Source organism: Myotis yumanensis, unplaced genomic scaffold, assembly GCF_028538775.1.
Source record: "Myotis yumanensis isolate MYYU_CA2020_CCGP unplaced genomic scaffold, mMyoYum1.0.hap1 SCAF_24, whole genome shotgun sequence".
NCBI classification, from domain to species: Eukaryota; Metazoa; Chordata; class Mammalia; order Chiroptera; family Vespertilionidae; genus Myotis; species Myotis yumanensis.
In genome coordinates, this window is record NW_027223775.1 from 243233 (window position 1) to 253861 (window position 10629).

The window sequence follows — 10629 nt, forward strand, 5'->3', positions numbered from 1 at the left end:
TTTTGGAGAATAGGTCCTTAGCGGATATAACATAGGCACATATCTTCTCCCTGGCAGGGGACTTCCTTGTTTTGTTGTTGTTGTTATATCTGTTGGCTTCTTCTTCTCTGCAGAAGCTTTTTGATTTGACGTAGTACCATTTGTTTATTTTCTCCTCAGTTTTCATTGCCCTAGGAGCTGTTTCAGTAAAGATATTGCAGGGACATATGCCTGATATTTTGCTGCCTATGTATTCTCCTAAGATTTTCATGGTTACCCACTCACCGTTAAGTCCTTTATTCATTTCCAGTTTATATTTGTGTATGGTGTAAGTTGGTGGTCTAGATTAATTTTTTTGCATGTATCTGTGCTATTTGTCCAACACCAATTATTATTATATGTTTATTTTGGCTTTGTAATATCTCTCATTAAGCAAACTAAAATTTCCTCCATGTTAAATCATTCATACTTTCTCTAAATCTGGCCTTTAAAAAAATCCCGTGGGTACAGTCCCATCCGTTCTTTGATTTTCCTTCCGCTGATCCCAAAGCTCCGCTGCAGTCTGCGTCCTTTCAAAGCACAAAAGCAAACCAGGACACCTCAGAGCCGCCCACAGCAAGGTCCTGCCCGCAGGTGGTGCAGCTCCCATCGCCTTCTGGACCATGGCTGCCGGGTCAGTCAAAGCCTGAGAATCAACGTGGCAGCATGTCATCGCCTTCAGAGGCCCATCTCCAGCAGCACAAAACCAGTCCTCGCAGCCAGCGCTCTGGGGACCTGCCCTCACAGCGATGTGGTGGCGCCTTCTGCTGGCAGCCGAGCGTCCCAGGCATCTCTTTGGACAGGCCTGGGCCAGGGCCTTAGGGCATCTCTGTATCCATGGTATAAATCCCACTGAGATCAGACACAATGTCATCAATGATTGGCTTGGACAGGTCGTCACTAAACACCTGCCACCAAGGCTTCTCGGCCTCGGCCTCGGCGGGCACCTCGACCCCATAGAACTGCAGGGGCAGGTGGAGCACCGCCAGCGCTATGTGCTGAGCCTGGAACCAGAGGCACAGCCCCCCGCGGTAGCTGTCCCGCAGCAGGGCCCAGGCAGTGACGGAGATGGGGGTCCGTTGCCAGCTGTAAGGAGTCAGCCAGTTCTTGAGAGAAATCAGGTAGTGGAGCAGGTACCTGTGTGGGTGCTCAAAGGAGACTTGGAAGCGCAGTACCCGCAGCACAAGGAGCTCGCACTGCGCAATGCTGTCCCGGATCACCCAGAACCCGGAGTCCAGCTCCAAGGGCTCGCTGCCCGGGTGGAAGTACCTGTTGGACACGTTGATGATGTCACGGGTTCGCAGGGGCTGTTCTTCCACTTTGCCAGCCAAGTAAAGGGCAGACATGGCGACCAAGTAGGGGTCATAGGCGTCCACGTTGATCTCGCAGAAGAACTTGTGGTAAATGGCACAGGCGGTGGCGAAGGGAATGGACTGCATCCCTAGCTTGACACCTGCCTCCATGATGAAGCTTGTCACACGGAAGTGCACCCTCGCCTGGGGTGCGGGCCACCCCTTGGCGCCGGGCGCCGTGTCCTCCTCTTTGCAGCTGTCCAGGGGAAGGTCCTCCATGGGGATCAGCCTGGAGGCCCCAGACCACAGTGGCCAGAAGGGCAGGAGTCCTCAGGGCGTGGCCGGCGCCAGCTGGGTCCTAGTGCGCTGTGCAGCAGCCCTGCCCTGCCCTGTCCCGCCCCACCCAGCCCAGCACCAACCCGCCCCACCTGCCTCGCCCCGCCTGGGCTTGACCACCGCCCTGGTTCCAACACCAATTATTGAAGAGACTGTATGACTCCATTCTATGCTTTTGCCTCCTTTGTCAAATATTAATTGGGCGTTATGGTTAGGGTCGACTTCTATGTTCTCTGTTCTGTCCCATTGGGCTATATGTCTGTTTTAGTGCCAGTAACAGGCAGTTTTGAGAATGGTCGCTTGGTAATATAGCTTGATATCTGATATTGTGATCCCTCCAACTTTGCTCTTCTTTGTCCAGATTGCTGGAACTATTTGGGGCTATTTTTTTTTTTTTCATTCCATAGGCATTTTTTGAATCTTTGTTCTAGGTTTTTGGCTATGCCATTGATATTTTAATGGGGAATACATTAACACTGTAGATTGCTTTGGGTGGTATGAACATTTTAATTTTGTTGCTTATACCAATCCATGAATATGCTATGTTCTTCTATTTGCTTTAGTCTTCCTCTATCACTTTTTCAATTTCCTGTAGTTTCCCATGAACAGGTCTTTTACCTCCTTAGTTAAGTTTATTCCCAGGTATCTTAATTCTTTGTTGCACTGGTAAATGGGATTTTTTTTTTTTTTACTTTTAGTTTCTCTTTCTGTGAGTTCATTATTGGTGTATCAAAAAGCCATAGAATTCTGGGTGTTAATTTTGTACCCTGCTACATTGCCAAATTCATTCATTAAATCTCCTAGTTTTTTTGATGGAGTCTTTAGGAGTTTTTGTGGACAGTACCATGCCATCTGCGAATAATGACAGTTTAACTTCTTCTTTTCCACTTAGCATGCCTTGTTTGACTTCTTCTTGTCTGATTGCATTGGCTAGCACTACCAGTACTCTGTCGAACAGAAGTGGTGAGAGTGGGCATCCCTGTCTTGTCCCTGTTCTTAGAGTAATAGTTTTTGCCCATTGAGTATGATGTTGTCTGTAGGTTTGTCATATAAGGCCTATATTATGTTGAGGTATGATCCCTCTATGCCCAGTTTGCTTAGAGTTTTTCTCAAAATTGGGTGTTGGATTTTGTCAAATGCTTTTCCTGCACCAATTGATATGAATATCTCTCAATTTGTTTATGTGATGCATCGCATTTATTGATTTCTGGATGTTGTCCCATCCTACTTCCCGAGAATATATCCGCTTTGTCATGGTGTATGCTCATGCCAATGTCATGTTGCATCCGATTTGTAAGAGTTTTGTTGAGGATTGTAACATCTATGTTCATCAGAGATATATTGGCCTACATTTTTCTTTCTTTGTCTTTTCTTTATCTGGTTTTGTGATTAGAGTAATGCTGGCTTCATAGAAAGCGTTTGGAAATGGTACTTCCTTTGAATTTTATGGAATAGTCTGAGAAGAAGGTTTTACTCCCTGTGAAACTATCTAGCCCAGGCTTTTGTTTGCTACAAGTTTTTTTGTGTGACTGCTTGAATTTCCTGAGTAGTTATTGGGCTAGTCCTATGTTTTATTCTTCCTAATTGACGTTAGGAAGATTGTATTTTTCTAGGAATATGTCCATTTCTTCATGGTTGATCAGTTTGTTGGAGTAGAGTTGTCCATAGTAATTATTTACAATCCCTTTTTATCTGTTGGGTCTTTTGCTATTTTGCCTAGTTCATTTATGATTTTGTTTATTTGGGTTCTGTTGGTGAGCCTAGCTAGAGTTTAATCAATCTGGTTTATCCTTTCAGAAATAGCTCATGTCTTTATTAATCTTTTGTGGGGTTGTTGGTCTCTATGTCATTTATTTCTGCTGTGATCTTCATTATTTCCTTCCTGCTGCTCAGTTTTGGCTTTGCTTGTTGCTCTCTCTAACTTTTTCAGTTGTGGGGCTTAGATAATTTGTTAACTGTTTTTCTTGTTCTTTGAGTTAGGCCTGTAATGCTATGAAGTTCCCTCTAAGGACTACTTTCAGTGTGTCCCATAGATTTTGGAGTTTTATTTTTAATTGTCATTTATTTCCACGATGAATTTAATTTCTTCTTTAATCTCTTTGGTAATCCAGTCATCTATCTTTGTACATAAAAGCCCTGTGACCAGAAAGGCAGAATGACCAGACTGGCTGGTGGCTATGACTTGCATTGCGGCAGCCAACCAGCCTTATCTGGGCCCCAATAGGCCATATCCCTGACCAGCCTGGGCTCCCATCTGCCCCCAACTCCCTATGGGGGGCGGGGCTGATAAGCAAACCACCCACGGCCTTCCCCCTTGTCAGCCACACCTCCGATATGCGCTAACACCCAGATTGGAGGCATGGCCTTCTGGTTAAGTGTTAATGGTCACTAATCCCTGCCAGCCTGGCCCCATGTGCCCCCTTCTGGGGATGTCGACAGGACTGCTTCCCTGCAAAAATTCATACCCTGGGCCTGCATTTATTTAATAAAGGACTACTTACCCTCCAAGTATTTGGATTTTGTTATATTTTATTGTAGTTTATTTGTAATACTAGAGGCCCAGTGAATGAACTTTGTACACCTGGCAGAGTCCCTCATCCTCTGGCAGTCTGGGAGCCCTCAGGAGATGTCCGAATGATGGCTTAGGCTTAATCACGTTGCCAAACATTCTGAGCGCTGCTGTGGAGGTTGGAGAGGTTCCTGCCACTGCTGCTCCACTTGCCAGTCGTCAGCCCAGTCCGGCTGAGTGGCGCTCCCCTTGTGGGAACTCACTGACCACCAAGGGCAGCTCTTGCATTGCGAGTCTACCCCCTGGGTGTCAGAGCACTTCATAGCAATTGGTCTTATCTCTTTTTTATGACCTTTACTTTGAGATTTATTTTTTCTTTTATCTTTAAGTTGTTTTATTGTTTAAAGTATTACAAAGAGTATTACACATGTCTCCTTTTTTTCCCACCCTGGACAATCCCCTGGCCTCCCCTACCCCCCAGTGTCTTATGTGCATTGGTCATGCTTATATGCATGCATACAAGTCTTTGGTTCATTTCTTAACCCTCCCCTCCTAACCCCCAACCCTTACTGGCCTTCCCGCTATAGTTTGACAGTCTGTTCGTGGCTGCTCTGCCTCTGTATCTATTTTTGTTCATAAATTGATAATGGTCCTTGTTATCCATAAATGAGTGAGATCATGTGGCATTTTTCCTTCATTGACTGGCTTATTTCATTAGCATAATGCTCTCCAGTCCCATCCATGCTGTTGCAAATGGCAAGAATTCCTTATTTTTTACAGCAGCATAGTATTCCATCATGTAGATGTACCACAGTTTTCTAATCCACTCATCTACTGATGGGCACTTAGGCTGTTTCCAGATCTTAGCTATGGTGAATTGTGCTGCTATGAACATAGGGGTGCATATATCCTTTATAATTGGTGTTTCTGTTTTCTTGGGATATATTAGAAGTTGGATCACTGGGTCAAATGGGAGTTCCATTTTTATTTTTTGAGGAAACTCCATACTGTCTTCCTTAGTGTCTGCACCAGTCAGCTTTCCCACCATCAGTGCAGAAGGGTTCCTTTTTCTCCATATCCTATCCAACACTTGTCATTTGTGTATTTGTTGATGATAGCCATTCTGACAGGTGTGAGATGGTACCTCATTGATGTTTTGATTTGCATCTCTCGGATGATTACTGACTCTGAGCATGTTTTCATATGTCTCTTGGCTTTCTGAATGTCCTCTTTTGAAAAGTATCTATTTAGGTCCGTTGCCCATTTCTTTATTGGATTGTTCATCTTCCTTTTGTTAAGTTGTATGAGTTCCCTATGAATTTTGGACATTAAACCCTTACCGATGATACCATTGGCAAATATGTTTTCCCATGCAGTGGGCTTTCTTGTTGTTGTGTTGATGGTTTCTTTTGCTGTGCAGTAGCTTTTAATTTTGATGGTGTCCCATTTGTTTATTTTCTCTTTAGTTTCAAATGCCCTAGGAGGTGTATTGGTGAAGAAATTGCTTTGGCATATGTCTGAGATTTTGTTGCCTTTGGATTCGTCTAGTATTTTTATGGTTTCCTGTCATGCATTTAAGCCCTTTCTCCATTTTGAGTTTATTTTTGTGTATGGTGTAAGTTGGTGGTCTAGTTTTATTTTTTGCATGTATCTGTCCAATTTTCCCAACACCGTTTTTTGAAGAGACTATCTTGACTCCATTGTATGTTCTTGCCTCCTTTGTCAAATATTAATTGAGCAAATTGGTTTGCGCCGATTTCTGGGCTCTCTATTCTATTCCATTGATGTACATGTCTGTTCTTGTGCCAGTACCAGGCAGTTTTGAGTACAGTGGCTTTGTAATACAGCATGATATCTGGTATTGAGATCCCACCTACTTTGTTCTTTCTCAGGACCGCTGCAGGTATCCGGGGTCTTTTTTTATTCCAGATGAATTTTTGGAGAGTTCATTCTAGGTCTGTGAAATATGCCGTTGGTATTTTAATGGGAAGTGCATCGAATTTATAGATTGCTTTGAGTAGTATGGACATTTTTATGATGTTGATTCTACCAATCCAGGAACACGGTATGTTCTTCCACCTGTTTATGTCTTCCTCTATCTCATTTTTCAACGTCCTGTAGTTTTCTGAGTAGGTCTTTTACCTCCTTAGTTAAGTTTATTCCTAGGTATTAATTTTTTTGTGTAATGGTAAATGGGATTTTTTTTTAGTCTCCCTTTCTGTAAGTTCACTATTGGTGCTTAGAGATGCCATAGATTTCTTGGCATTAATTTAGTATCCTGCTACATTGCCAAATTCATTTATTAAGTCTTATAGTTTTTTGATGGAAACTTTAGGGTTTTTTATGTATAATATCATGTCTTCTGCGAATAAGGACAGTTTTACTTCTTCTTTTCCAATTTTGATGCCTTTTATTTCGTCTTCTTCTCTAATTGCAATGACTAATACTTCCAGTCCTATGTGGAACAGGAGTGGTGAGAGTGGGCATCCCTGTCTTGTTCCTGTTCTTAGGGGAAATGCTGTTAGTTTTTGTTGATTGAGTATGATATTGTCTGTGGGTTCGTCATATATGGTTTTTATTATGTTGAGGTATGATCCTTCTATTCCCACCTTGCTGAGAGTTTTAATCAAGAATGCGTGTTGGATTTTGTCAAATGCTTTTTCTGCATCAATTGATATGACTATGTGTTTTTTTTTCTTTCAATTTGTTTATGGGATGTATCACATTTATTGATTTGTGAATATTGTACCATCCTTGCATCCCTGAGATAAATCCTACTTGGTCATGCTGTATAATCTTTCTGATGTACTGCTGGATCTGATATTTTGCTAACATTTTGTTGAGGATTTTGGCATCTATATTCATGAGGGATATTGGCCTGTAATTCTCTTTCATTGTGTTGTCTTTACCTGTTTTTATATTAGGGTGATGCTGGCTTCATAGAATGAGTTTGGAAGTGTTCCTAAATCTTGAATTTTTTTGAATAGTCTGAGCAGGATAGGTTTTAGTTCTTCCTTGAATGTTTGGTAAAACTCCCCTGTGAAGCTGTCTGGTCCTGGGCTTTTGTGTTCTGGAAGCTTTTTGATGACTGCTTCAATTTCTTCCATAGTTATTGGCCTTTTGAGATGTTTAGATTCTTCCTGTTTGAGTTTTGTAATGCTGTATTTTTCTAGGAACGTGTCCATTCCCTCCAGGTTGTCTAGTTTGTTGGAGTAAAGTTCTCTATATATTTTTTAACATTCATTTGCATTTCTGTGGTGTCTGTTGTCATTTTGCCCCTATCAGTTCTGATTTTCTTTATTTGGGTCCTCTCACTTTGCTTCTTGGTGAGCCTGGCAAGAGGTTCATCAATCTTGTTTATCCTTTCAAAGAACCAGCTCTTGGTTTCATTGATTTTATGTATTGTTTTTTGGTCTCTATGTCATTTATTTCTGCTCTACTCTTTATTATCTCCTTCCTTCTGCTCACTCTGGCCTTTTCTTGTTGCTCTCTTTCTAGTCCTTTGAGATGTAGAGTTACATGATTTACTACCATTTTTTCTTGTTTTTTGAGATAGGACTGTAGAACTATAAACTTCCCTCTTGGAACTGCTTCCATTGTGTCCCATAGGTTTTTGATTGTTGTGTTTTCATTGTCCTTAATTCCCAGGATATTTTTAATTTCTTCTTTGATCTCATTGGTAAACCAATCAATATTTAATAATGTGCTATTCAGCTTCCTGGTGTTTGAGAATTTTGGGTTGTTTTTATTGTAGTTTATTTCTAACATTATGCCATCGTGGTCTGAGAAGATGCTTGGTATGATTTCAATCTTCTTGAATTTGGGGAGACTTTGTTTGTGACCCAATATGTGCTCTATATTTGAAAATGTCAAATGAACACTTGAGAAGAACGTATATTCCTTGGCTTTGGGGTGAAATGTTCTGAAGATGTCACCTAAGTCCACCTGATCTAGTGAGTCATTTAGGATTGCTGTTTCTTTGCCAATTTTTTGTCTAGAGGATTTATCCAGTGATGTCAGTGGCATATTAAAGTCCCCTACTATGATTTTATTGTTGTCGATCTTTCCCTTGAAATCTTGCAGGAGATTTTTTTTTTTAAGTATTTGGGTGCTCCTGCATTGGGTGCATTTATGTTTATCAGGGTTATATCCTCTTGTATTGATCCCTTTAGTATTATGAATTGGACTTCCTTATCTCTTGTTATGGCCTTCATTTTGAGATCTATTTTGTCTGATATAAGTATTGTTACCCCAGCTTGTTTTTTTTTTTTTTTTTTTTTTCATTTCCATTTGCCTGAAAGATCTTTTTCCATCCCTTTACTTTCAGTCTGTGTGAGTCCCTTTTCTGAGGTGGGTCTTTTGTAGACAGCAAACATGTGGGTCATGGTTTTTTATCCATTCAGCCTCTTGATGTCTTTTGATTGGAGCATTTATTCAATTTACATTTAAAGTTATTATTGAAAGGTACTTGTTTGTAGCTATTTCTATTTTTTCTGCCTGTTTTCTGTCTTAGCTTTTTCTTTCTTTCTTTTATACCAATCTTTTTTAGCATTTCTTACATTGCTGGCTTGGTAGTTATAAACGCACTTAGCCTTTTATCTGTCTGTGAAGCTCCTTATTTCACCGTCAATTTTGAATGATAGCCTTGTTGGATAGAGTATTCTTGGATTCAGTCCTTTGCTTTGCATCACTTTGTAAATTTCCATCCATTCATTTCTGGCCTGATGTGTTTCTGTTGACAAATCATTTGATAATCTAATGGGAGATCCCTTGTATGTAACTTTCCGTCTCTCCTTTGCAGCCTTTAAGGTTCTCTCTTTGTCCCGAACATTTGAAATGGTGATTATGATGAGTCTTGGTGTTGGTGTTTTGGGTTCACATTGATTGGGACTCTCTGTGCTTGTGTGACTTTATACTTCCCCATCTCGGGGAAGTTTTCTGACATTATATCTTCCAATAGGTTTTCTAACCCTTGTTCCTCTTTCTGTTGTCCTGGCATCCCTATTATTCGTACGTTGTTTCATTTCACGGTGAGCCAAAGCTCCCTTAGGCTCTCTTCCTGTCTTTTAATTTTTTTTCACCAATTGTAGTTCAATTTGGGTGTGTTTTGATTCCCTGTCTTCTAATTCGCTATTTCGGTCCTCCGCTTCTCCTAGTCTACTGTTGAAACTTTCAATGGTGTTTTTAATTGTAGCTATATCACTCTTCATTTCTTCTTGGTTCTTACATAATTTATTGATTTTTTTCATCCGTTTCTTTTTGATTCTTGAATAAGTTGTTGATTTTTTCCTCCATCTGGTTTGTGCATTCTAGGACCCTTAATCTGAATTCTTTTTTTGTCATGCTGCATGCCTCAGTTTCAATTAGCTACTATTTTGGCAACTCCTCCTGTTGTTTCCTATGGGGGTTTCTTTGTCTACCCATGTTTGATCTCACCAACATATCTAGATGTTGAGTCATTCAGGGGCTGCTCCATGGGTAGCAGTGTCTCCTCGGGCTGTGGTTCCTCCTTGGGCGGTTGTGGTAGCAGCTGCTCCTCTGTTCTCAGCTGCTCCACTGGTGGGTGCTGTTCACAGCTGTGGTGGCTCCTCTGGCTGGTGGGGGGAGGCTTCACACACAGCTGCTCTTCCTCAGACAGAGGGTGTGGTGATCAGGAGGCTGCTGATCCTTGGATGGGGGCTGGCTGCATGCTGCTGTTGTTCCTCTGATGTGGTGGACTCTTTGTGGGGCTACTGCTCCTAGGACTTGGACAGGTTGATTGCAAGTCTGCTGCTCCTAAGGAGGGGGTCGGCTGCTTGCGAGGCTGCTGCTCTTTGGACAGCAGTGAGCTGCACGCGTGGCTGCTCCTCCTCAGACATGGACGTGCCACCCTCCCATCTGCAGCTCACTGGACAGGTGCAGGCTGTTCTGGCTCTGCTCCTCAGACTGGTGCATGCTGCACAGGGCTGCCGATCCTCGGACGTGGGCGGTCTGCTCGTTCAGCTGCTCCTTCTCAGTCTGGGATGGGCTGCTGCAGCTCCTGGAATGAGGCTAGGCTGCTCACAGAACTGCTGCTCCTCAGATGGGTGTGGGCTGCTCACACAACTTCTGTTCCTCAGATTGGGCAGGGTCCTTGTGCGGCTGCTGCTGCTTGGACAAGGGCAAGATGCTTGTGCAGCTGCTGCTCCTTGGACTAGTGCAGGGTGTTCACAGCTGCTGCTCCTCAGATGGGGGCAGGCTGCGCAGAGCTGCCGCTCCTCAGTCGTAGGACGACTGCTCGTGAGGCTGCTCCTCCTTGGACAGGTCAGATTGCTTGCGTGATTGTGGCTCCTTGGACAGGGAAGCAGGCCACTCACACAGCTGCTGCACCTTGGACAGGGGTAGGCCACATGAGGCTGCTGCTCTTAGGCTCGAGGCAGGCTGTACATGGGGCTGATGTTCCCGGGACAAGTGTGCGCCGCTCACGTGTCTGCTGCTCACTTGGTTGAAAAAATG

General features: G+C 42.9%; 1 protein-coding gene across 1 annotated transcript; it reads right to left on the reverse strand.

Annotated features, from left to right (window-relative positions):
* Positions 1 to 836: 836 nt before the first annotated feature.
* Positions 837 to 1589, reverse strand: LOC139000624 (cyclin-Q-like). Its single transcript, XM_070402765.1, has one exon. It carries the CDS (start codon positions 1587 to 1589, stop codon positions 837 to 839), a length of 753 nt encoding a protein of 250 aa, XP_070258866.1.
* Between the last annotated feature and the right edge of the window lie 9040 nt (positions 1590 to 10629).

What these genes read in the sequence shown, in the direction of transcription:
- LOC139000624 (XM_070402765.1), bottom strand. Translation starts at nt 1,589, where the DNA reads ATGGAGGACCTTCCCCTGGACAGCTGCAAAGAGGAGGACACGGCGCCC.